Source organism: Balaenoptera physalus (genome assembly GCF_965194825.1).
Source record: "Balaenoptera physalus genome assembly, chromosome: 2".
Lineage (NCBI taxonomy): Eukaryota > Metazoa > Chordata > Mammalia > Artiodactyla > Balaenopteridae > Balaenoptera > Balaenoptera physalus.
Genome location: NC_138883.1, coordinates 31,280,244 through 31,308,057, shown reverse-complemented (window position 1 = coordinate 31,308,057; position 27,814 = coordinate 31,280,244). Strand labels below are relative to the sequence as shown.

Sequence of the window (27,814 nt, the reverse complement as noted above, 5' to 3'; positions counted from 1 at the left end):
GAAAAGCTGGTTCTTTAAGAAGGTAAACAAAATTGATCAACCATTAGGCAGACTCATCAAGAAAAAGAGGGAGAGGACTCAAATCAATAAAATTAGAAATGAAAAAGAAGTTACAACAGACACCGTAGAAATACAAAGCCTCCTAAGAGACTACTACAAGCAACTCTATGCCAATAAAATGGACAACCTGGAAGAAATGGACAAATTCTTAGAAAGGTATAACCTTCCAAAACTGAACCAGGAAGAAATAGAAAATATGAACAGACCAATCACAAGTAATGAAATTGAAACTGTGATTAAAAATCTTCCAACAAACAAAAGTCCAGGACCAGATGGCTTCACAGGTGAATTCTATCAAACATTTAGAGAAGAGCTAACACCCGTCCTTCTCAAACTCTTCCCAAAAATTGCAGAGGAAGGAACACTCCCAAACTCATTCTATGAGGCCACCATCACCCTGATACCAGAACCAGACAAAGATACTACAAAAAAAGAAAATTACAGACCAATATCACTGATGAATATAGATGCAAAAATCCTCAACAAAATACTAGCGAACAGAATCCAACAACACATTAAAAGGATCATAAACCATGATCAAGTGGGATTTATCCCAGGGATGCAAGGATTCTTCGATATACACAAATCAATCAATGTGATAAACCATATTAACAAATTGAAGAATAAAAACCATATGATCATCTCAATAGATGCAGAAAAAGCTTTTGACAAAATTCAACACCCATTTATGATAAAAACTCTCCAGAAAGTGGGCATAGAGGGAACCTACCTCAACATAATAAAGGCCATATACGACAAACCCACAGCAAACATCATTCTCATTGGTGAAAAACCGAAAGCATGTCCTCTAAGATCAGGAACAAGACAAGGATTTCCACTCTCACCACTATTATTCAACATAGTTTTGGAAGTCCTAACCACGGCAGTCAGAGAAAAAAAAGAACTAAAAGTAATCCAAATTGGAAAAGAAGAAGTAAAACTGTCACTGTTTGCAGATGACACAATACTATACATAGAGAATCCTAAAGATGCCACTAGAAAACTACTAGGGCTAATCAATGAATTTGGTAAGGTTACAGGATACAAAATTAATGCACAGAAATCTCGTGCATTCCTATACACTAATGATGAAAAATCTGAAAGAGAAATTAAGGAAACACTCCCATTTTCTATTGCAACAAAAGAATAAAATACCTAGGAATAAACCTACCTAGGGAGACAAAAGACCTGTATGCAGAAAACTATAAGACACTGATGAAAGAAATTAAAGATGATACCAACAGATGGAGAGATATACCATGTTCTTGGATTGGAAGAATCAATATTGTGAAAATGACTATGCTACCCAAAGCAATCTACAGATTCAATGCAATCCCTATCAAATTACCAATGCCATTTTTTACAGAAGTAGAATAAAAAATCTTAAAATTTGTATGGCGACACAAAAGACCCCGAATAGCCAAAGCAGTCTTGAGGGGAAAAAACAGAGCTGGAGGAATCAGACTCCCTGACTTCAGACTATACTACAAAGCTACAGTAATCAAGGCAATACGGTACTGGCACAAAAACAGAAACATAGATCAATGGAAGAAGATAGAAAGCACAGAGATAAACCCACGCACCTATGGTCAACGAACCTATGTTAAAGGAGGCAAAGATATACAATGGAGAAAAGACAGTCTCTTCAATAAGTGGTGCTCGGAAAACTGGACTGCTACATGTAAAAGCATGAAATTAGAACACTCCCTAACACCATACACAAAAATAATGGATTCGAGACCTACATGTAAGACCGGACACTATAAAACTCTTAGAGGAAAACATAGGAAGAACACTGTTTGACATAAATCACAGCAAGATCTTTTTTGATCCACCTCCTAGAGTAATGGAAATGAAAACAAACCAGTGGGACCTAATGAAACTTAAAAGCTTTTGCACAGCAAAGGAAACCATAGATAAGACGAAAAGACAGTCCTCAGAATGGGAGAAAATATTTGCAAACGAATCAACGGACAAAGGATTAATCTCCAAAATATATAAACAGCTCATGCAGCTCAATATTAAAAAAACAAACAACCCAATCCAAAAATGGGCAGAAGACCTAAATAGACATTTCTCCAAAGAAGACATACAGACGGCCACGAAGCACATGAAAAGCTGCTCAACATCACTAATTATTAGAGAAATGCAAATCCAAAGTACCATGATGTATCACCTCACACCAGTTAGAATGGGCATCATCAGAAAATCTACAAACAACAAATGCTGGGGCGGGTGTGGAGAAAAGGGAACCCTCTTGCACTGTTGGTGGGAATGTAAATTGATACAGCCACTATGGAGAACAGTATGAAGGTTCCTTAAACAACTAAAAGTAGAATTACCATATGACCCAGCAATCCCACTACTGGGCATATACCCAGAGAAAACCATAATTCAAAAAGACACACGCACCCCAATGTTCATTGCAGCAATATTTACAATAACCAGGTCATGGAAGCAACCTAAATGCCCATCGACAGACGAATGGATAAAGAAGATGTGGTACATATATACAATGGAATATTGCTTAGCCAAAAAAGGAACGAAATTGGGTCATTTGTAGAGACGTGGATGGATCTAGAGACTGTCATACAGAGTGAAGTAAGTCAGAAAGAGAAGAACAAATGTCATATATTAACGCATATATGTGGAACCTAGAAAAATGTTACAGATGAACTGGTTTGCAGGGCAGAAATTGAGACACAGATGTAGAGAACAAACGTATGGACACCAAGGTGGGGAAGCAGCGGGGGGGGGTGAGGTTGATGGTGTGATGAATTGGGTGATTGGGATTGACATGTATACAGTGATGTGTATAAAATTGATGACTAATAAGAACCTGCTATATAAAAAAATAAATAAAATTAAATTAAAAAAAATTTTTTTAAGTACATATTGTATTATTTTATTTATATAAAATTTAAAGCAGGCCAAACTAATCTCTAGTGACAGAAAGCAGGTCAGTGGTTGTTTCGGATGTAGAGATTGAATACCAAAAGGCAGGAAGGAACTTTGGGATGATGGAAATGTTCTGTATCTAGATTGTAGCAGTGATTACACAGGTTTGCCCATTTGTCAAAGCGCATCTAACTGTACTCTTATAATGGGTGCAGTTTGTTGTATGTAAATTATACCTCAACCTGATTTTTTAAAAAAGATCCTGTTCCCAGAGAGCTAAAAATACGAAATTTATAATAACTTTTGTTTCAGACACAGTCTTTGATAGGGTGCTTTTAGCACTTTCATAGATGTTTTTTTAACTTTTGCTTTTTTCCTTTACAGTTCTTTTTTAATTTTTTAATCCTCCAATCTAATGTGTTATATGTTTTTACTTTAGAAATTAAAACTGTTATCTGTGTAATATTTAATTTTACAGTGTCCTATAATGTATCAGTGCTCTCATACACATTATATCACCCACAACCCAGAAAATTATTTTAATCCCAGTTTTATAGACGAAGATTAATCAAAACTCAGAGAAATTATGCAAATTGCCCTTTTCATGTGTTCGTTCTTGTCCTCTATTTAATCATTTTGTAAAACAGCTTATTTCCTTATTTTTTTCTCTTTTGCTAGTCTCTTTAAGGATTTACCTGGTTGTTAGAAATAAAATAAACCAATTAAAATCTAGCTTGGTTTACAAGAGATATATAATGAAAATCTTACAATCTGTGATCTCCTTGAGGGCAGGGATAATATTAATCTCTGTGTCCTCATTGCTTAGCACAGTGCATGGTGGCCTGTGAATGTTTGCTACATGAGTTTCATTGTTTTCGAAAAATAATATTTCCTGTGCATCTGCTCATAACTTCTCAAGTTATGAGAAGTTTCTAAAATGCTTTTGAAAACTTTTCCTAGAATTGGAAACATTATCTCTTTTTATTTATTTGAAAACTAATGAAAAACATTGAAAAGTAAACATTTCCCAAGAGTTAAGCACCTTCCGTCATCCCATACCATCATACAACAGCCCCACGAAGCAGTCACTGCCAATAATTTGATGCCTATCTTTTATGACTTCCCCAAGTTCATGCAGACATATCCAGCTATATGTATAAATATTTTCCTTTTTAAAAATGTAATTTTGCTATATAAATTGATCTCGAGTGCAAGCTTTCTTCCCATTTAGTTTAACGTGGACACCTCTCTAAGCTAGCACATACAGAGGCACACCACATTTTTTAATGACCCTGTAGTATTCCAGAGTATAATTTTTACTCCATTTATTAAGCTATCTCACTATTCACGGACATTCTGATTGTTTCTTTTTTTTTTTTTTTAATAAAATTATTTATTTATTTTTGGCTGTGTTGGGTCTTCGTTGCTGCACGTGGGCTTTCTCTGGTTGCGGTGAGCGGGGGCTACTCTTTGTTGCGGCGCGCGGGCTTCTCATTGTGGTGGCTTCTCTCGTTGCGGAGCACGGGCTTTAGGCGTGCAGGCTTCAGTAGTTGTGGCACCCGGGCTCAGTAGTTGTGGCTCATGGACTTTAGAGCGCAGGCTCAGTAGTTGTGGCTCATGGACTTAGTTGCTCAGCAGCATGTGGGATCTTCCCGGTCCAGGGATCGAACCCATGTCCCCTGCATTGGCAGGTGGATTCTTAACCACTGAGCCACCAGGGAAGTCCCTGTTTCAAATATTTTATCAGTAAAACGGTGCTGAATGATATACATAGAAGTTTACATATTCATTCAACTATTTTAATCCCAGTGAGAAGAAATATTTGGACAAGACTAAGCATTCTCCACTTTTGGCATACATAATGATTTCCAACTTTGTGTCCGTTTTATTAAGAATGTGATTATTGCCTGTCTCTGCATGTTTATTTTCCATTTAAGTAATTGTACAAATACTACTATCCAAGGATGTCATTCCTTCCCTAATTGAACAACTTGATGAAAGAAAGCACATCTTATGGCATCTAGCTATCTGCTAGTGTAGGAAAGTGAACTCAGTATTTAAAAGCAAGATTAGGATGGTTGGTGGTGTGTGATGGACAGAAGTCAAGAACCATCCATCAGTATTCTAAGTTGTAAATACTCTTAGGGCATGTTCGCTAGAAGCAGAGTCAGAGTCCAGGATTCTCGTGCAAGAGACTAATTGAGGGGATGCCCTCAGGACAGTCTGTGAGGAAATGATGGAAGCAGGAAAGAGCAAGGGAAGAAGCTAAGCAGAAGTGTCTTTCAGCTGAGCTCTAGCCTCCCCTGGTCTCCAGAGGGAGCTCTGGAGTGTGAATGTCTTGCACGTGGTAGATATTAAATAACGACTTGTCAAATAAGGCCGAGAGGTTTTTTTAGGGAAGACTTTACTAGCTTCTCTAGGGCTAGGACCCTTAATTTGTCCTGAGAGCTCATAGTTTTGAGCCTTATCTTAACTAAATGAGAGGCAGGATAAAATGGTTTATTATACTCATTCTAGAGATGTGGCTTTAAGTGAAAAGCACCTAGTTAAAAAGAAACGCAATTTAGAGACCTTTTATGTAGTTTTAGCCTCCCTTAACTGATAACAGTGAGATAATCCTTTAACAGAAAAAAAAAAATGAATGAAGATATGAAAACCGACTTGAATAATTTATCTCTAGTAATATTAACATGTGCTGAAATGAAATATATAAACTAGTTTTTTAAGACTTTTAATTTAGTAACTGATTTAGTAATTTCAGAAGCTTTCATCATCCTGGAAGTCATTCTCTTCTTTTCCTAAAATTGTAGGTGTATTTTTTATCTCTGTGTATAGGACCATTTCACTTCTCCGGATGAATACGATGACCCCACTGTGCTCTACGAAGCCATTGTATCTCATGAGAAGAACCTCGTCATAGCCCACGAAGGGGACCCTGCGTGGCGGAGTGCAGTCCTCGCCAACTCACCCTCCCTGCTTGCTCTGCGGCACGTCATGGATGACGGCACCAACGAGTACAAGATCATCATGCTCAACAGACGCTACCTTAGCTTCAGGGTCATTAAAGTAAGGTTTGGAGGCACTTGTTTGCCTCTGAAAACAATGGAGCTTAGATAACTGTATCCAAACTTTTAAAAAGTAATTGAAACTCTTTTATAGAAAACAAAAATAATGACCATACTATATTAACGTTTATTGTTTTTGAGCTCTTAATTTATTTTGTCAGTAATTTACTCTGTCCTCTGAAATTTTTTCATGTGCCATAAAGCCTTAAACTTTTTGCTTATTTCTCTTTTGGCAGTCTCTTGCCTGTTATATGTGCTATTTGAGCAGCATCTCTTCCTAAAATGTCAGCACTGTATTGCTAATAAGATGTGATTCCTAGGTTGCAAAATAATACTACAGCTTGTACTTCATAGTAGCTAACTGTGAATGGTTCACTCTAACTTGCTTTTTTGTTTGTTTTGTTGTTTTTTAAAACATCTCAGGGCTTTAGGAGGCTTAATCTCTGACATTTTATTTTGATAGTTTGTAATGCTTTTTCTTCATTTAATCAACCCCCAAAATCACAAACATCCTTTCAACTCTAAATATTTGTTACCTCTTATTTCTATCAAAAATATTTATTATCTTAGTTACAAAATTCAGTGCTTCACCAATTTAGAAAAGTAAATGGACTACATTTTACTTGGTATTTTTACAAGACAGAGCAGAAGGAAGAGCTCTGTAGTTGCTTATTATTTAATAGCCTAATAACAGTGGAAAATAGTTAACTCCTGTTCAGATGTGACCTACTTATATTTGTTTCCTGCTTTTCACAGTTGGTTATCGTAATGTCTTTTATATCCCTCCCATTTCTACTCTTCTGTTTATATAAATTTTATTCTTGGCCCCTTAACCTAATTCCCATGTGTTCTGGTTTTCAGGTGAATAAGGAGTGTGTCCGAGGCCTTTGGGCAGGGCAACAGCAGGAGCTTGTTTTCCTACGTAACCGTAACCCAGAGAGAGGTAGCATCCAAAATGCCAAGCAAGCTCTGAGAAACATGATAAACTCATCTTGTGATCAACCTATTGGCTACCCGATCTTTGTCTCACCCCTGACAACTTCTTACTCTGACAGCCATGAACAGCTTAAAGAAATTCTTGGGGGACCTATCAGCTTGGGAAATATCAGAAACTTCGTAGTGTCAACCTGGCACAGGTGAGCCATAGGACTGCCTTTTCCAGTGGTGGTGTGTCCTGACCCGCTTAATCTAGGCAGTGTGCATTAGCACCACCTGGAAAGATTGCAGGAAAAATACAGATGCCACGGTACAATAAAAACCTGTTATAGCTGAGCTTCATGAAGTAGAATCTGAGCATTTGTATCTTCAAACTCTTATTAAATAAATCTAATGTACAGTAGTCTGGTCAGGAACCACTGCTCTAGCATTTAGTAGAATCTTGGATAATTCCCTCCTTCTAGTTTTTTAAACTCTCTGTTGCAGCTTATTGCCACTATTAGAATGTGTGGGTCAACAAACAGGGCAAATGAGAGAAAAATAAAAGAATCTCGTGCAAGTCGATTACGTTCTTTTTGTATTCCGTTCCAGCGGTAGGGGGAGCATGGTGTCCGTGCTGAAACTCCTCCTTGTGAGACGCAGAGACGCTGCTGCCATTTGAACAGTCAGTCAGCACTCACATCTCAGATATTTAGTGTCTTCAAGTATGCACATCAATTTTTTTCCTCTGCCTTTTGCGTCGTAAATTATGATATATGGTGCAGGAGCATCATAATTTGATGCATGGTAAAGAAAAATCTCAGATTAAGAGTTATTCAGATCCTTAAAAATCAAAACTTAATCCAAGACAGGACTAGAGCAACAAACTCACAAATAGGTGTTTTAAAATTCTTCCAGGAATACCCAGCATTAAGGAGTAAAATTTCACCATTTTAACGTCTATCCCTATTCAAACAGAGGGAAGAATACAAACCAGGGTAGTGTTCAAAGAAGTTTTCTTTTCAAAAGATACGTGCTGTGCTGGAATTGCCTTGTTTGCCCAGGACTGAGTGGTTTTCTGGGATGCAGGATTTTCAGTGCCATACTGAGACAGTTGTGGGCAAACCAGGAGAGTTGGTCACCCTACGTTTTAAAAAAAGAGAAGAAAAATTATTACAGCAGTTCTCTTCAGGTGTGCTACAGCATAGATTAGGTTTAATTTAAATCAATTAGGTATTCGTGGGTTGTATACAGTGGCAAGGATTCTATTTCCAGCTGAGATCTTAATGGAACAACTTGTTATGTGCAGTTCTTTGTTATGGCGTAGAAAAGATGATAGAGTGTAGTGTAAAAGTGAAGTTGATTAGAAGAACGGAGGCAGTGAGTATGAGGGAGATATGCAAACATCATAGACTCTTTTGCTTCTTAATGTCGATTGCCGCATGAAGACTTCCAAAGGTGAACACTAGTAGCGTTAAATGTTCAGAATAGCTAGAAAAAGAATACAGTACCTATCCTGAAGTGATCTTGGGACAATGCCTCCTACTCTGGTGTTTGTTCCTAGGTTAAGGAAGGGTTGTGGAGCTGGCTGTAACAGTGGTGGCAATATTGAAGATTCTGATGCCGGAGGTGGAACCTTTTGCACCAGTAACAGTGCGACAACTGCCAATGATCCCCACAGCAGTGCGTCCCAAGGAAGCACTGGAAACCCAGGCCAGGGACCGGGAGCAGGACTCCATCCACCTGTCACATCTTACCCTCCAACACTAGGTAATCTGAAACAAAATTATGTGTGTAATGTTAGCCTCTCAACTGTGGGGTTCAGGTAGTATGTGTATATAAAGAGGATGACATATTACCTACTTGGAAATACATAAATAGAATGTTTTGTTTGATTCCCAATAGGACATTATCCTACTTGTTTATATTAATCATTTAATGTATATAAATATAAATATACACCATTTGAAATAGCATTTCTTTGGAAGTATCATTTTTAAAGGCCAATAATAGTTAACTAATATAATTTATTTAACTTCTCTCCTGTTGAACAACAATTTGGTTTCTTCTGAGTGTTGTAATAATCTTTGTATATAAATCTTTGTAATCACTTATTATTTTCTTAGGCTGGAAACTTTAAAAAATGGAATCAAGTCAAAGTTTATGAGAATATTTAAGACATGATACATAATGCCAAAAATCTTTCCAGAATTTTTTTTATTTCTTTTACACCAATTGGTACTCTGACCAGTTGTACAGAGGAATGCCCAGCTTTGAGTATCATTGTTTCCACCTCTGCTCCCTGCTCTCTCAGAGAGACAGGAGAAGGGGGGGTGGTCTTTAGTTGCATTTTTTTAATTTGCATTGCTCTAATAATACCTGAGGTTGGAAACTTTTAAATGAGTTTATCAGATCTTCTTTCTTAAGTGCATGTTAAGTCTCTTGCCCATTTTTCCATTTGGTTATCTTTTTCTTATTTGTATATTCTGGATTGGAACTCTTGGTCAGTTTTCTGTACCACAGACATCTTTTTCCGTTCTGTATCTTGGCTTTCCCTTCTCTTTCTGTGAAGAGTGACTTGCCTTTTTTTGGTAAGTTCTTAATTTTTGTGTAGAGCAATTTACTGATCTTTTCCTTTATGATTAATATGTTTTGTATCCTATTTAAGAAAATTTTCCTTATCCCAAAGGAAGCTATTCTTTTACTAATTTGCCTTTTACACGAGAGCTGTAATCCACCTGGCATGCAGCAGGACTCAGATCTTACCTGTTCCCGGATGGCTGGTCGGTTGATCCAACACTGTCCTTTCCCCCTCTGTTTTGCATGGATCAGATGAAGTTTTAAAACATTTACTTAAAATGATTTAAAAAAATGTAATGGCACTGGAATTGTTAAGACTCTAAATAGGCGTGTGATCGACGTTTTGTTATGTTCTTTTTTAACTTCTGAGTTGAAACCTAAAACTGCCAGCGTGCTTCTTTAAATATACCTTTTACTCTTAACATCGATTACCTCTTTTTATTTTCAGATTAAAAAGTACATGTAGTTATTTTTCAATATAATTAATAATAATTTTCTAATAATCTTCACATCACTCTTCACAAATCTGAAGAATCCTATCGAGCCATTAGAAAAAAGGACACAGAATAACCTGCTATTTGGTATCACTGATCATTCATATTCAGTAGTGATCCCTTAATGTATATGCATATTACAGTGTGGCATCACTGTGCCTCTATAGGTAGTATAGCTTGTCATTGGAATAGATTGAAAGGGCATTAAGACCGTATTTTGAGAAATGGTAGTTACAGAGCTTGCCACATAGTAGATCCTTAATAAATATTTCTCACTGTCTCATTTCTATGAGATATTCATGTATTCTGAAATATTTCAGTGAAAGAAATTTTAGGATTTATCTCAACCTAAATACCTGCTATTTCCTATAAATTATTTAATTGTATCTTTTTTATGCCCCAGAATTTGAATTTTAAAAAGCTTCAGCAGGGGGGCTTCCCTGGTGGCGCAGTGGTTTAGAATCTGCCTGCCAATGCAGGGCACACGGGTTCGAGCCCTGGTCTGGGAAGATCCCACATGCCGCGGAGCAACTAGGCCCGTGAGCCACAATTACTGAGCCTGTGCGTCTGGAGCCTGTGCTCCGCAACAAGAGAGGCCGCGATAGTGAGAGGCCCGCGCACCGCGATGAAGAGTGGCCCACACTTGCCGCAACTAGAGAAAGCCCTCGCACAGAAAGGAAGACCCAACACAGCCAAAAATAAATAAATAAATAAATAATTCCCATTTAAAAAAAATATATATATATATAAAAAGCTTCAACAAACAGAAATTATGTTACAAAAACCACACAAGAAAATAGATCTCAGATATTTATTTCTCTTTGGCAACTTTAAAGTTTTAGGTATAAATATTCAATTCAATAAGTTCACCAGCTACTTTAAGGTGCGAGGCTTAAGGGAGAAATTCTTAGAAACTACTGAAAAAGCAGTTGTGTTTGGGTCACTGAGAACGAGCGCCGCTGTCGTTTCTCCCTCCCCAGCCGCGAGCCACAGCTCTCACTCTGTGCAGTCCAGCCTGGTCCGGCAGTCCCCTGCCCGGGCCTCTGTAGCCAGCCAGTCGTCTTACTGCTATAGCAGCCGGCACTCATCTCTCCGGATGTCCACCACGGGGTTTGTGCCTTGTCGGCGCTCTTCCACCAGCCAGATATCGCTTCGCAACTTGCCGTCATCCATCCAGTCCCGCCTCTCTGTGGTGAACCAGATGGAACCCTCCAGCCAGAGCGGCCCGGCCTGCGTGCAGCATGGCCTGCCTTCCTCTAGCAGCTCCAGCCAAAGCATCCCAGCCTGCAAGCATCACACCCTCGTGGGCTTTCTTGGGACAGACGGCGGTCACAGCAGTGCCGCTGATACGCAACCCGGCAACACCTTAAGTCCTGCCAATAATTCACATGCCAAAAAGGGGGAGGTGATTTACAGAGTCCAGGTGAGTAAGCCCGCGGTCCTTCTTGCACTGTTTCTCTGACTCGTTTGTTTTTATTTCTTGTTTTTTTGAGTGAAGGACTCTTGTGCAGACACACCTTATATTGCTTAGTCTGAAGACTAGAACAATTTTGAATGTTGAAAAAGTGTTTCTGCCAGTATAAAAAGTGAAAGCAAGCAGTTTTTCACTGGTGGTATTTGTTCCCTCTTCAGCCACGGTTATGTGGCCATTGCAGTTAAGGTCTCCTAGGAGGCTAAGAGGAATTCAGGTGGCTCTTTAGGTTGTTTTTTATTCCGTTATAGGCAGCGGAGAATTTGAGGCACTGTGAAAGAAATTCTGTTTGGGATTATATAATGATTTGCCGTCGAGGGGAAAATGAATTGGAAATGATCCATATTGATTTACACTGCAGATTGTGGATCCCAGTCAGATTCTGGATGGGATCAACCTGTCAAAAAGGAAAGAGCTGCAGTGGCCTGATGAAGGTGTTCGGTTAAAAGCTGGGAGAAACAGCTGGAAAGACTGGAGTCCTCAGGAGGGCATGGAAGGCCATGTAAGTTCTCTTACGAAGCTGGTGCTCTGACTTTTTTGTAGCCTGACTGGTATGCCTGTTTTTTAACTGATTTATGTACTTATGCTTAATTACCAAACTGAATTACTACCTCTGATCTTAAGGATGGAGTCTGTGAGTGTATTCCGGGTCTCTGCCACTAACTGCTTGTTTTATTCTGAATCATTAGGTGATTCACCGTTGGGTGCCTTGCAGCAGAGATCCAGGTACTAGATCCCACATCGACAAGACAGTACTTCTGGTTCAGATTGAAGATAAATACGTGACTGTAATCGAAACTGGGGTACTAGAACTTGGGGCTGAAGTGTGAGCCAGTGTTTTATAACTTCATTTCTTTTCCCTCAAAATTCCAAGAGATTGGAAAAAAGAGGAGAGAGCAGAAGATGCCTGCAGGTATCCCTTTGATCCTGTAGGAGAGACTTGAACATAGAGTGGGCTTGGTTAAGCACCGCTCCTTCGCCCTTCACCCTGACTCCTGTCACTGTCTCCATCCCCAAATAAAGCTGAAATATTTTTTTAAGTTAGCTGCTGAGAAAACATCTTGCATGAAGGATAAAGTTCTGTTAAAATACATCCTTAAAAAAAGTTTTTTCCTATGCATTGCCTATGCTTTAAATCAACAAACTCTTGCTTTCTAAACTATGATCTCATATTTTTCTAATTTTTTTGCCAAAAATAATTGCCATGTTTTCTCATAAAACATGAAATCCATTTACCTTGATTTTTAAAAACAGACAAGTGTAGAAACCTTCAGTTTGACATATAGCAGTATAAAAGTTTAATGTACAGTGAAAAAGACTATGAACAGACATAGATTTATCTTATTCCTTGAGCGCTAAAAACTTTAATGAAAAAAACTGCACTAATTTTTTACAATGCACTATAAAGTCTGAGATTTCTCAGAACATTTATTTATATATAAAAATAAAATACCATTATTTAAATTGCCTTTGGGATTAGCCCCTTCCCTTTCCTTATACGTAGCAGGAACCGTGCTGCTCGTTTTTCTTTAGTAGTCTGTACTTCATGCCAGTCCATTGGATGTTTCCTTTAAAATGAATACTTAATCTCAAGACACACGTAGCTTCATCACTGGCATTTCCCGGAGCCAGTAGTCAGTGACTCAGTCCCGTGAACACTCCTGCCAGCTCCTGTGTCCACATTTCAGATGGGCTCCAACACTGTGTGCGTCCCAGCTACCCTGTTTCTCCCACTTGGGGCAAGCTCTGCTGGGGTCAGTTCTGGGAAGAAAATACTTTTGCTTTTCAAAGAAGAAGGTGAACGTCCAGGAATTTAAAGAAAGGATGGATTGCCTTTTATTTTAAGAGTTCTTAGCTCTTGAAGTTATTCACATGCAGTTCAGTTAATCAAGTAAAATTTTTTCAAACAAAATTATCCAAATGGTGCAGTTCTTATTGTTATATCCCTCTTTAATAACTTTGCCTTTTATTTTCCTCCTCTCTTCTTATTCTATTACTTGAACTTTATTTCCTGTGATTTATAGTGTGTAGCTGTAATTTGAAATATTTATAACTGTGATGAAATTGACTTAATTCATATGTTGTCTCATAACTTAAATTTTATTGGTTTTTTAAAAATGTATGTATTCAGGGAAATATATAACTCAGATTTACAGTTGGACTAGGTGGGAACTGCAGTTTAGATTTAATTTTCAACATATGGCATTTTTTAAATCCTTCAGAAGATTTTTCTCCTTTTGTGTGAAACTCCAAAGAAGACTACATCTGAGCATTTAGGAGCAGCCATCTTTCTGCCCCCTGTGAATGGAAAGTAAAAAGAAGCAGGTGAAGTTAATTTCAGTCATACATTTTGTTGAGTCCATTATATCCAAAGTATTGCTCTTTCACCATGTGGTACTAGCCGTATTTCAGGTACTTGCTAGCCACGTGTGCTTAGTGGTCACTGTATTGGGCAGCGTGGGTTTAAAGTGTCTTCTGATGAGGTGAGAGGAGATAGAAGCTGTTTTTCCTCCTAATTCTGATGTAGATCTTACAGTATCACATGACACTTCAGTGGAAGGAATGAAAGCTAAGGAAGTAAACAGCTAAGATATAGCCTCTGATTGCATTTTCACTCCAAAACCTATTGACTTTTCCTTTTTCCAATTTTAAATTTTTGTGGGTATTCAGGAGCCAATGTGCCTCGTGTTGAGGTTTCCAGACTTCACACTTTGCAGAATTTACTGTTGAAAAACTTTTTGTCAAATGATTTACTGAACATTTACACAAAGGTACCCTTTCTAAATTGACCAGTTAAAATGTATTTTTCCTGATACTGTCATCATATTCTGTGTTTGCCTTATTTTGGCAAATCTACAATATGCCATTAAGGTTCAGGTTCTTCTTTTTTCTTCTGAAACTGAATATCTGATCTGTTTGTTTATCTATATTATCTAAAATCCTCTCAGAGGAATTATGCTCCCTGCTGCTTGTTCCCTTTCTGAGATGAATATGATCTCTTCATGGTCATTGCCTAGCTGAGAAGATAAGTGGAGCCTTTCCAGTCTTAAATAGAAGATACTTCATTTTCCTACACAGAGAAAAAGAAAAACCTGAACTTCAGATGTTTAAGACTAAAACATATAGTCTTTTAAAAATCATAATACTTTTCTAATAATTGCATCAGGGGAAGCATTGATAATTAAAGAAGGAGTCATGTCTTAAAAATAATTTGAACTAAAGTATAATATAGAAATATACACACTTTGATTAATTAAGTTGATTATACATGTCTTATTCAACCCTGTCCCCTGCCACTCCACACCCCCTTGGAGATTAGTGAGCTATTCATTTAGATTCCCTGCTTAGCCTTTCTGATTAGTATATAAGACTCCAGTATACACACATTAGCATCTTTAGTTCACAGTTGCCAAAACGTTCAGAGTTCCATAATTTGAAAGTAAAAATATGTAATTAAAACACTAGTTTTTTTCATTTGCTTTAAATAGTTTTATTGATATCTTTCTGGTTTTTTTCTTGTTTGATTTTGCTTTTTCCCCCTTTAGAGAGAGTTCTGGAATAAGTTATAAATTCCTAGCTTTTTTGTTGTTGTTGTTATTCAGTGTTAAAAATCATTTTATAACTCAAAATTAAATTTTTGGTTAATCTTCCAGTTTATAATTTGGTGTAAGCCCTATTTTTACACCATTTTTCAATACTTGATAAAACTTTATATGTTCACTTTTTTCTAAAGAACTATAATTTTTCCAGAAGTCTAGATTAATATAAGATGTTGATCTTTAAGGGACTTGGGAGAGTAGGTGGTGAGGCTCTATATTTTTAAGGTAAAAGGAGATTAATTACCTTTCAGGAAATTAGCGAACAAACTTCATCAGTGTTCTGCCTTCTTTGAGTTTCCATTACTGGAAGATTAACTTCCATTAAATATGAAGTTTTTTTTTTTTTTTTTTTTTAATATTTCAAGTATATCTGAGATACTTCTACAGACCCTTGAAACAGAATTAGCCAGACAAGATTTCCCTCCCGAGTGAACTATGGAAAATTACTCTGTGTACCAAATGTCAGGCAGTGAAAATACAAGTTTTTACGTAAGAAACAACAGCTCATTAAAAAGACGTCTTTTTCTTCCTGGGTTGGTTTACTTTTCCATCTCGTATCAAAATATAAAAAAACAGCCTCAAATCTAAGCAAGGGTAGCTTAGCCTTAATGAATTCCACTTTGCTTCTGAGCGGCGTCCTTCTGCCTCTGCTTAGGAAATCTTCATTTGGTGGATTGCTGCACTGAGTCACATTCATCCAGAACTGAGTCTTTTAAACTTATGATTTGCCCAGAGGCTAAGGTTATTGTTTTCTTTCAAAAATCTTTCCTCCTAAATATGTGACCTGAGAAAAAGATAACAATAATTTTGCATGAGAATTCTTTGAATTTATGTTTACTAGCTACAAAACTATAAATTGCTGCCCGCATTGTGATTGACTTTCGTGTTTGTTTTCATTACTTTTTCATGAATATGGACACAGCCCCCCCTTTTTTAAAAGTCCTCAATATTCATTCTTGTTCTTTTTTGTAGTATATTTTAATCACATAAAATTACTTTGCTTGGACACAGACCAAGGGTAAGATGTCATTCAAGGCTAAGATGATACTTGGAGCCTATTAATGGACTTTGAACTTTCTGTTTCAGTCATATATGGAAATTGAGTTTTATTTATCTGGAGAAAGAGGAAAATTAGCTATTACCATGTATTTGTGCAGCATAAATTTTAATATTACGTTGGATATGTATAGTTTTTTTTAAATTAAGTATTAAAAAACCAGCCTCTCTTTTCTTCACTTCATTTTTTTAAAAAAATCTGGTTGATATATACCTAGTCCTTCTCATTTGTTGAGGTGAGAACTGTGATTGGAAAGAAGTTAATTATTATACAAATAGATCTGGTAGGTATGTGAGTGGAGTATTAATTTTGCTTGAAACGGATGTATATTTTCTGCTTTGAATCACCTCTCCAGAGTCATCTTGTCAAGAATTATGTGTGATAAGAATTTCTCTTTATTGCCTGTCAGCCACATATTCTTTCTGAATTAGAGAAAATAAGTTCTATTTGTGAACTGAACTTCATTATCTGCCATTTTATGGAAGCAGCATAACATTCTTTGGGGGACCAGAGCTGATTGTCATCACAAGGTTACATGACAGCTCTGTTCTAAGGCGCACCTATTATATAGGGTTATACCTTTTTTCTATGCTTCAGCTCTGTACCTGACAATTTATGATTCAGAGGATCCAAGCTAGAAGGAAGAAAGGTCATCTAAGATTGTGATAAGGATGAGTTCCTGCGTGGTATTTGCACAGATGGGGTGATACCCTGGAATTCAAAACAGAGTAGTAGTAGAGAATGAGATGGCTGCCCCAGATGACTCTTGGATTTAGCATAATTGTGGCTAAACAAGATTTTTTATATATGAAGCTTGATTCTACAACCAAAATAATAGAAATGGGGGGGAAAATCATGTCTGCTTATGCTTTTTTAAAGTTTATTATAGTTTAAGTAAAAATGAATTGTAAAAAATGATTACCTTAACCCTGTACAAGTCTGGCAATGAGCTCTGCATGAGGAAATGGAAGAAAGAATACTGAAAATGATTCCAGGAAGGTAGGTGGGAGGAAGGAGAATGGGTTTCCCTTTTCTGATCATGGGCTCTGAAAGTATTCATTGCCTCTACCAGCATTCAGTATAAACCAGAGATAAGAATATATGTACTCACGTGTGTCTGTGAGTGTGTGTGTGTGTGTGCGTGTCTGAGTGTTTGTTATTCTAAACAGCTTGTAAATACTGTAGATGTTTAAAATGGAAACTAAAAGCTGAGATTGTTTTTTCTTTGCATATATATTGCATCAAAGATACAGTATTGACAGTGGATAAAACACGGAGGAAATAAATTTTTTTTCATTTTGCCTTCTGTCCATTTTTGTCAAATTAAGAAAAATTAGAGTTTACCATATTAAGCTCTGCCTAGCATATTTTAAAAACACGTACTTGGTTCTGAAAATAATCATTTTAAACAGAAGCTTTGGCCTATTAACATGGGATTCAGCTTATAATAGAAATGTATATATTTCATAGTAAAAGGATAGCTTTTCACACTTGGCAGAAAGGTTGTAGTTTACATCTTCTGAACTTATCTGAATGTGTCCAATTAATGATATAAAATCAGATGGAACATGTAGGATGATGGATGAAAATGTGTACACGTTCACTGTATTACACTAAATTACAGTACAGAAAATGGAAAGAACATACAGATTATGGTCATCAAAATCAGACAAATGCTAACTTGGTGTGTGTACTAACCCACTGATTTCATGTATAATACTTCAAGAAAGTGCAAGCTGACTTACAATGATAATAGATATACTCTTGACTGAGTCACTTATTAATCCTTCAGTGAGTCATTTTAACTATAAGTAACAACCAGAGCCAGCAGGGTGCAGGTGACGTGCCATCAGCATCAGAGTCCCAAACAGTTTGCTGTCTTCCTGCCCAGGATCACAGTGGCACACCTAGAAATGTAATGGCATTTAGTCTTATAGGATCTTATAGGACAGTATTTTTTCTAGTGACAGGAAACATGCTGGTTAAATGAAACACATCTTCAAAGAAAGGGATTTTCTGTGTATGTGATCTACATTAATCTTAGAGCCAGAGATTCAAAAGGGAGTTGACCTGAAATTTGGGTCCCCTAAAAGCTCTTCATTGTTCGTAAAGTGCAGTTTACTTAGGATTTTTTTTTCTCCTAAAGGATCCGAAAATGTTGGCCTGTAACCAATGAATCTCACCATGTAGGTGCATTTTCCTCTGGGGAAAGTAAAACACACCTTGTGAAGTAAGGACGTGACCAAATGATGGCTTTTGGGGTATTCATTCAGTACTTACTATATAAAACGTTTGTTTTATTCCCCTTTTCCCCCATTCATGTGTGCTTATTAAAGGAAACTAAATATAATTGAACTTCATGCTTAGAAAAATGTAATTTGGTACAAGAGGATCCCTAGATCGCTCTGTAATTTCTCAGGATATATATTAACAGCAAGTGGTAAGAGATGAATCCGTCTTATCTGAAAGCCTTTTAAGAAACCATTCAGTTTCAGTGCCCAGTAAACTGTGCTGAAAGGGAAAAGTCATCTTTTAGTCCAGGGTTCCTTTTTGCTCCCAAGGACATTGTATGAAACCATAATAACTGGGCCCATGTAAGCATACTCCAGGTCAGTCCCATCCTGAAGCACAAGCGTCCTGACTTGTCTTTATCATATAGTCACCGTCCCAGGCCAGCACCGAATTTAATCAGATACCAAGCCGTGTTTTTAATAGTGTTAATGGGTTTACTCTCAAAAACCACCCACCACTTCTCGGTTGTGTACTAGTTAATAACACAGGATGTCCCAGTGGGAACTCAACAGTGGAGCACAAATGGCTAAAGTAAGGTATACCTTTTTTTTAGACAAAATGCAGATTTGTCTAGCTGATAAATTTGGGGATGACTCCTTTTGTACAATTGCATTAAGATACTATTTAAATAGTTCTAAAATATTTACTTAGGATGCTTACAGTTGCAAGGAAGAAAAAACCCAATTCAGAGTTCCTGAAACAGGAAATTGGCTCACTATAAAATGAAAGGTAAACTGGGCTTTCAGGATTGATTAATCATGTTACTCCAGCTCCGTGTATCTGTAATTTTCTCAGCTCTGCCCTCCTGTGTATGCTGGCTTTCTTTTCAGACAGGAACCAAGTGTCTATTTCTAGACCTCACTCCATACACATTATCATTCAGAAAAAAGCACTTCCTGTTACCTCCCTAAGTGGGAAAATCTCCCAGAAGCCTAAGCATATTTCTCCTTGCATCTCATTAATGTAAGATTTGACAGATGCAAGATCCTTAACCTGTCCCTATGTCCTGATTGTCTGAACCGGTCACTGATAAGAACAGTCACCATGATTGGCTCAGACAAATCAGAGCTTAGCCCGGAACCCAGAGCCCACCCCGCAAACAGCATGGTTGCTATATGATGTGTGCAAAGGAGTTGCCGCAATGTCCACAACAGGTCTGTACATAGCATTTTGGAACTTGAGTATTGTTTTCAAGAAACAGAGACTCAGACTACCTACAAAATAAGGTGTTTCTTTTAGGATGCATCTGTAGCAGACCTAGAACAGAAAGTCAGCAGAAACTGAGGTAGACTAGGTCCAAATGTTTGCTCTTTTTTTCTGAGGGGCTTCCTTACATCTCATCGTGCTTCTGCTTTTCTCCATGTAAATTATTTCCTTCCTTAACTTGTTGGAGAAAAAAAGAAAAAAGTAAACACCTAGACATAGGATGATCTTTAGGAAAAGGCTTTTAATGATGGGTTCAGTTTCTAAAGGACTACTCAGATTTCCTATTCTTTTTTCAGTTAGTTATGGTAAGTTGGACTTCTCTAGGACTGCACATCTCAAACTTTTTGGTCTCAGAGTACTTTGACATTTAAAAAAATTACTGAGCCTCCCCCACCAAAGAACTTCTTTTTATGTAAGAAATACTTATATTTACTGATACCTATTGCATTAGAAATTAAAACTACAAATACTAAAGATGTTATTTCTAAATGAATTAATAAATAGTGAACTCATTACATGTTAACATAACATTTTTATTTAAAATAGTGCTTCCAAATTTTAAAAATTGCATAAGACATCTGAACTATCTGCTGCTACATACAATGTGTGCTGCATTACATTATTTTGATTGAAGTATATGAAGAAAACCTGACTTCATACATATATGTAGTTGGAAAAGAGAGGAATATTTAAATAGCCTTTTCAGATAATTGTTAATATTCTTGTTTTGTTACTTCACTAAAATTTGCTAAGTGGTAGTTTCTTAAAGCTTAATCTACTGAGCTGAGTGAGTTGAGTGTTCGGAGAAATAAAATGGTTTATTTACTGAAAACCATCCACACCAGAGGCTTATGATTCATTTTGGAAGACCTTAGACTTCCTTTTTTTTTTTTTTTTTTCAGAAATATCGGGCCAGAGGACAGGAGGCAAAAAATAACTTCACTTGGATAATATCTTTTCCTTTCTGGAAACGAGAGAACTATCCAGTTCCACGAGTTCTGACATGTTCTAGTTAACATCTCTCTTTCTCAACCTGTGTTGGGTCACCCTCTGGGTATGCAGGTCAGAAAGAAAACCTACAGGTTATGTGGGTCATGGGTGAGAGGGCCAAAGAAATGACAAGTACTGAAGCAGGAAAAGCTCTGGTGTCTCCAGTGATTAGATGTTGAGGTGTCACCACCAAGGCGAGCACTGGCTCATCTGCCCACGGCCAACCCAGCAAGCCTCATAGAACTGGGTATTGGGCCTAAAAAATACGAGCTCCTCAGCCCCTGCACTTCTAGAGAACATGAAGAATAAGGTTAAATGTAGGATGCATTTTTTCATAATGAAGTTTTCATTAACATCACTTTGTAGCTAAAGTTGCACAGAGTGTGTTTTAGGTAAAGGAGGAAGATGGCTTAAGAGCTAGAATTAATGTGGAGAGAGAGGTTCTGGAGAGAGGCAGATTGGCTATTCAGATATGCTTGGCTTTGGGGTTTGTTAGGGTTAGTACTCAAACTTGATTTTGTCAGAACCTGAATTAACTTCAGAAGCAGTTCATGGTAATGAAAGTAGTAGAAGGTCAATATGTTGATGAAAATGCCAGTTTATTGATTGACCAGTTCTAGAGATTAGTGCACTCCCAGCCTCGTAAGGTAACTGTTAGGCCACTTTGGTCATCAGAAGTTAGTTTATGGACATAGAATTAGAGCACAAGGAACATCATTTTTTATAATTCTGAACATTTTTTTTTCCTGCCTTGGGAAAAGCATGCTTTATAATTTTTCTACTTTTTAGTGATGGAATATTTATGTCCATCAGCTTTAGTTTTTTCACTGTGCAGTAAACACTGTCAAATTTTGATCTTTGGCTTCCTTTTACTAGACTCCCAAGCAGACCACATTTCTTCTGTTGTCACATTCTTCCTTCAGGTGTGTCAATACGACTGTGTTAGGCTCCAGCTTTCTCACAGTCAGCTGCTGCTGAGATGCTATAATTGGATTACTCAACACCTTGCCCTTCCTGCTTTGATTGCAGAGAATTGGTCTTACCCACTGGTGTGAAGTTCACTAGTTCAAACATGGGAAAATCTCTTTATCTTACAGTTCAGAGGACACAAGTTTACTACACCTCCTACTTCATTACATTTCCAACTAAGAATAATTTAATTATTTTCTCCAAATACACTCATCAATTTGGGGAGGGGAAAATGTCCCACTCATAACTTTTAAACTAAGAGCAAACGTGTTTTAAGAGATGAAAAGCAAAGTCTAATTTTAAAAAGTTTAGAATTCGGGATCTGTTTAGCTTGAAAGGGATTGTTGTAAGTTATCTTGAAAATATTCAGTGTTCAAGGACGGAAGATAAATGACACTGACAGACTGATTAGACACAATCTAATAGTGTAAAGACATTAAAACAAGATGGTGACATGTCTGTGGCAGAGGGCTGGCATATGATAACTCTTGCCAGATTAAAGATTCTGGAAAGTAATAAATTATATTTCGACTGCAAATCTGAGCAAAAGGACTCTATATAAAGCAGTAATGACACTTTGAAAAGTGTTTATCGAAGTAAACATGTGAGTCCCTACTGTGTACCAGATAAATTCACAACAAACCTGCCATATGTTTTTACTGTCTTGCATACGTGAAAATTGAGGGTTAAAAGATAGTTTTAAGGAAAAGGTAAAATCATGGTCCTCAGATATAAAAATGTACTGCATGTGTTCAAGACTTTATCTGATGCATTAATCTGAAGAACTAACCACATGTTATGACACATTCAAATTTAAATTTTTTAGAAAAGGGCACAAGTGGATGTGGAGTAAAAAAATGTTAAAAATGAATTGTGAAACGGAGACAAATTGTTTTGGTTTTTTGTCCATTGAACCTGTACTAGAGGAGACAGAATTTACATGACTTATTTGATACCTACATTTTACAAAGTTATAACTCCCACAGAATCAGAACCTGATAAGACAGAGGGGTATGCTATAGACGGTGCATAGTTTTCCATTGGCGTACAAGTTTTGTCTACCTTATTTTCAGTAATTGGCCTGAGATAATCCACACAATAAGTGGCATGATGGAGAAAATCTGGGGGGTGGTGTCCAGGACATTTGAATTGCAAGGGAAGCCCTGAGGATGTCCTCGGAGGCTGTTGTGAGTCAGCCTTGAGGCAGTGTTGGCTGGGACTGAGGTGTTGACTGTAGGGCGTTAGTTAGCCTCTGTAGAAGCAGACTCTGAGGCTGGGGGTTTTGCACAGTTTATTGGAGATGCTCTTCAGGGACAGTATAGGTGAGGGAGCACGAGAAGCTGGATTGATGGAACTGCTGATGCAGTTACAACAAAGGCTTTAGTTAAGAATCCATGGGAAGATCTGGAGCCCTTCTGAGATATTCTGAGGACACACCTGGCAGTACTCCTGACAGCTGGGATAGGGATCGTTATCTCCATCCTGAAGTGTAATCTGGGCAGAGACCACAGCGCCCAGTGCAGTTCTTGTCCTGCTCACATCCACGTGTCTCCCTCCTCTATCACCCTTTTGAGATTTCTCCTGACGAGCACCTCTGCTAGTCTAGGTGCTGACCTGCTCTTACCGTAAGCTTACCTGCTGGGATGACCCAGCCTCCCTCATCCTTGAGAGCTCTGAGCCTCTGGTCACCAGGCCCTTCTCAAGCAGTGACTGCTGTACCTGACTGACCATTTTCCATTTAAATTGGACAAGGGATTACCAAGAGACACTCCAGTGTATCACCTGGACGCCAGGCGTGTCTCTCCTCCTCCCATTGCGTGGCAGCCCCGCCTCTCCTAATTTCCTTTCCACCAAGGAAAGAATGTGGTGGTGACTTCTTTCGTGCCTGCTGGCCTCATTGCACAAAGGACCCAAAGTGACTGGGCGATAGCCGTAGCTTACAGTTGAATGGGACTCTTGCTATATCCCCTGACGGAAGATGTCTCCCTTTGGAAACCGGGTTCTTTAGACCCACCGAGCCTAAAGTTGTGGGACTAGGAAGCACAAGTTCCCCAAGAGGGTCATTGGTAAAGATGGTTAGCGGGGCCATTCCCATTTCTATTTGTTGGTTCCCAGTCTGGTGTATTCCGCCAGTTGGGGCCACCTGAACCACTAGAATGGTCATTGATTTAGGATGTATCCAGAAATCCTGAAGGGTGGGTGGTGCCCCATCCTCACAGGATATCATTTCTAAACTGGCACCTCAGCTGCACATTTAAAATGTCACTTAATTGTTCTGTCAGAGCAGCAACTTTTCCAGTACATGATAGGACCAGTAGAGCCCATGACCATGTGCCCACTGTTTCACTCTCTTTGCTGTAAAGTCCCACCGTCCTATTCAGTGCCACATGGAATCCTGTGTCAGTGGGTCTGACACTCTGTAAACCCTCATACGATCATAGTGCTGAAGCCCTGCAAGCAGGAAAGGCAAGACCGATTCTCATAACGTGTGTCAATTCTAGTCAAGATAAATGACTGCCCCACCTAGAGTGGAAGGGGTCCACTTGCCATCAGGTGGATGGTTTTTGTCCTTGAGGGGTGGGTATTGAGTCAATATACAATATACAGCAGTGGTCTCTAGCACTCAGGTTAAACATTTGGCAACATCAGTAGCTAGACCATCCTTGGTGAATGGAATCCCAGTGTGTATCTGCCATTGCTGCCACCATGGCTACTCCTTTCATGCACACATTTTGCCAGCACAGGAGTGATTAATGAAGAATATAGCAGATATCAACTGCCCAAATCATTTGGACCACTTGGTTGTTTAGTGCCTCTTCCATAGTAGATGCTCTCTGGTGGCCATTAACACCATTCAAAGATTTTTATATACCACGCCCACTCCCATAGACCATCCATGTGCCCCAACCTGTGTCCCTAACCACCTTAGATTTCTCCTCCTAGGTCTTTGACCAATCAGCCAAGCCATTTGCTACTCCCATTAGTTCATGTTTTTTCTGGCCTTGGACTCATACTGATTCCACACAAAGTGGATGACTGGATAGCCTGATTTTTGCCTTGCAGTGATTTCCCTTCACTGCTGTCTTAAAGGGCCACCTGAGTGGGGCTGCGTTGCAGCAACAGTCCATTTTTGGCTTGCATCTACCTACCACATGAACCCACCTGTGAACCAAACTTGGCTTTTTTCCTCTTCTGTAAGTTGGTTATAAGGGACACATTCCCATGCCCTTAGCCATAGGGATGAGCTCGTGCGACAGCAGTGAGTGACATGGCAGGGAGCCTGGGCTGCCTACTCATGCAGCCTACCTGTGTCCCCTCTTCCTGCTCATGTCCAGTGCCCTGTGTACCACTTCCATTTTCAAATGGGTTGCTGCTGAGCCTATTCAGGTTTACGGCTTAATGTCTGACAAGCCACGTAGCCAAGCACTCTCTACCAAGGCCAGCAGCAAACCAGGAGCTGGTATAAATGCCATGGCCTTACTCCAGAATCCTATGAGGCTACATTGTGATTCTCCAATTAGGTTTACTATAAACCTTGTATAGCATCTTTTCCCATCATAGATGCTTTAAATATCGTAAGATCTACCAGGTAGTAAGGACCAAGTGGCAAGACTGCTTACACCACATCCTGGACTGGCTGCAGAGTCATTCTCCTTTGGGCCCCACTCGAAGCTTTCCATGTGACTTGGCAAATGGGTCAGAGCAGTATTCTCACAAATGGACTTTGCAGACTTAAGAATCCACATTGACCTATGGGCATTCTGAGTCGTTTTTAGTGATAGGAAAAATGAGTCCTTTACATTGAAGGGGAAGTTCCAGCAGGCTCCTGAATTTTTATAGGCTTTATCTCCTACCATACTTGCCCCTTCTTGATCATCCAGTCTGACTGGCGTGATGTCATCAAGGTAGTGGACCAATGTAATTTTCAGCAACATGTCTACACAGCTTCCTTCATACCTTTTGATGGAGGGCAGAAGACCGTAAATGTACAGTGTTATCCACCTCACATGAACGCAGGCTGCTTCTGGCCTTCATCCTCAGTAGAGATGGATAAGAATACATTTGCCAGAGTGACCATGTGCCAAGTATCACCATGTACCTGAAGCAGTGTTAATTTGCATTTGTGTTTTTTGTAGGGACCTGACTAGTGAATCAGTTGGGAATATGAGAGCCACCACCCCTCTCCTTTATATCTCTTCTCATCCCCACAGGTATTGTGATTTACTGTCTTGGGTGGAGGGATGGGGTCGGAGGGAGTTTCATAGGCTTCCACTCGGCCTTCCCTAGTGTGGTTGACTAGTTGGTTTGCCTGACTACCAAGTATGCCCACTCTGATCATACATGCAGGGATGAGGGATAAAACACTGGGCAGGTCTGTGGACCCAGTGGGCCCACTCTAAACCAGACCTTCACTAGGACTTTATTTGTATTTTATTTACGTGGTTCTCATATGCCTCCCTGACCCGCATTCTAACAGGGATCATGAAGATGCTTTGGGTGCCCAGTATCCATGACACCTCAGATCCTGTTTCTGTGTCCAACCAAGTCATTAGAATCTCTGGATTTTCACCTTGGCCCATAGATCCCTTGGGGAAGGACAGAGGGCATCATTCTGTATATGCTGCTGTGGTATTGCAGGATCCTTCCTCCTGAGGGCCCAGCTTTTCCTTCAGTCACTGACTTCCAGGTCTGAAAGCTGGCCCAGACCCAGAAACTGGGCCACAGATTTTAAGTTCTTATTGGGGTACTTCCCTCAGCCTCCTTGATTTCTTTTGATTGTATAGATTGCATGATACCCTTGTTGGTGCCTGCCTCTCTGTCTTGCCCTTCTGAATGCCACGTTCTATTAACCATTTCCACGTTCCCTCTGGGTCAGTCTTCCCAGTTGTCATGCTGACTTTGCTCCTTATCACAATCGTTGCATCCACCTTGCTTCTGATGCCTTGTGCTTCCTGGCCTCTTTTAATTTGAGACTCTATCATCCCACTGCTATCAAGGAATCTTGCTCTATAACAGCATCTCCTAGCATCAGCCCTGGCCCACAGAGGACAGCCCCCACTGAGCTTTCTCAGTCGTGCTGGTGCCCTTGTCACCAACACATGTCTTACCATTTTGCTAAACAAAGTGATAGGAGGCTGGCCCTCCTTCCCGTGGAACGTAGTTGGTGGGTTTTCTGACTTTATGTAACATACCCATTTTAGCATGCTCACTTCTCTGAGCCTTGGATTCCTTCTCTACCGCTTATCGTGGCAATTCTGGCATTTCTGTTCTACTTAGTATGCATTATTGCTTTTTCCAGGCTTCTGGGAACCAACCTAGCAGTATATTTGCATAATCTTTTAGGGGCTTTGCCAAGATATCAATCTTCTGTCATAGGAGAGTGTTCTCATATTGATAAACTCTCTCTTTTCCAACTTTGTATTCGGTTTGTCTTGATTCAGCATCCTGCAGACCCAGTCTCATATACACCCTCCCGGCCTCTGCCAGCTCACACGGGCGGGGTCTCACAGCTCCTTCAACCCCTAGCCCTTTCTTCCCCTAGCAGCCCCAGCGCACCCCTGGCCAGGTGATGTTGTGACCCGACCAGTTATTGGCCAGGGAGCCGGGAGGGGAGGTGGGAGCAGATCCTGGAGGGGATGAGCAGCCTTTGAGTCATCTTCAAGCAGCGGAGAGCGGGTCACATCTGCAGGCCAGGGTTTGGGGATCTGGGGTTTCAAGGTTGTCAAGAGCGTCAAGTTGACCTGCAATGCACTTACAACAGAGGCATCGGCCAGTCTCACGGGGAGCTCCAGACACGTCACAATCCCTCTCTCAAGTCTCACCTGTTTCCCAGCCAGGCCCTGTCCTTGGCATGGCACACTCGCCGAGTCGAAAATTCAGTCTTCTCTGGAGCTCTGTTCCCTTCGTGTTCTGTCCTGGGCCAGGCCTCAGCTACTCTGCCCTCTCGCTGAAGAACAGGAATCTCTACATGCTACCAAGGAGGCCCCTCTAACATTGACTCTTTGCCTTAAATAGGCAAGTAATTGTCCTCAGCCTCTTGCTGTCTTTCTCTGGTGCATCGAGAGCCCTCAACCTGGGAGGGGTGAAGGGTGCATGGTGGGTGGAGGGAGAAGATGAGCTGCAATGCAGTCACAGCCAAGGCCTCAGCCTGTCCCACGGGAAGCTCTGGGGCTTCGATGGTCCTTCCAAGTTATCCCGGTTTGAGGTACAGAGGCTGG

General features: G+C 39.4%; 1 protein-coding gene across 7 annotated transcripts in view; it reads left to right on the top strand.

The window, feature by feature from the left end:
* PCNX1 (pecanex 1) overlaps positions 1–27,814 on the top strand; it is a 499,400-nt gene that overhangs the window by 161,184 nt on the left and 310,402 nt on the right. For 4 of the 7 annotated variants that reach the window (XM_082451496.1, XM_082451497.1, XM_082451499.1 and 1 more), the window contains 6 exons: positions 5,794–6,024; positions 6,885–7,159; positions 8,503–8,708; positions 10,993–11,435; positions 11,845–11,985; positions 12,173–17,440. In XM_082451496.1, coding sequence (XP_082307622.1) covers positions 5,794–6,024; positions 6,885–7,159; positions 8,503–8,708; positions 10,993–11,435; positions 11,845–11,985; positions 12,173–12,313 — 1,437 coding nt within the window. In that variant the 3' untranslated portion in view covers positions 12,314–17,440. Of the gene's footprint in view, positions 1–5,793; positions 6,025–6,884; positions 7,160–8,502; positions 8,709–10,992; positions 11,436–11,844; positions 11,986–12,172; positions 18,401–25,732; positions 25,808–27,814 lie in introns of those variants that run through there. The other 3 variants (XR_014261020.1, XR_014261021.1, XR_014261022.1) reach the window with 2 other exon arrangements.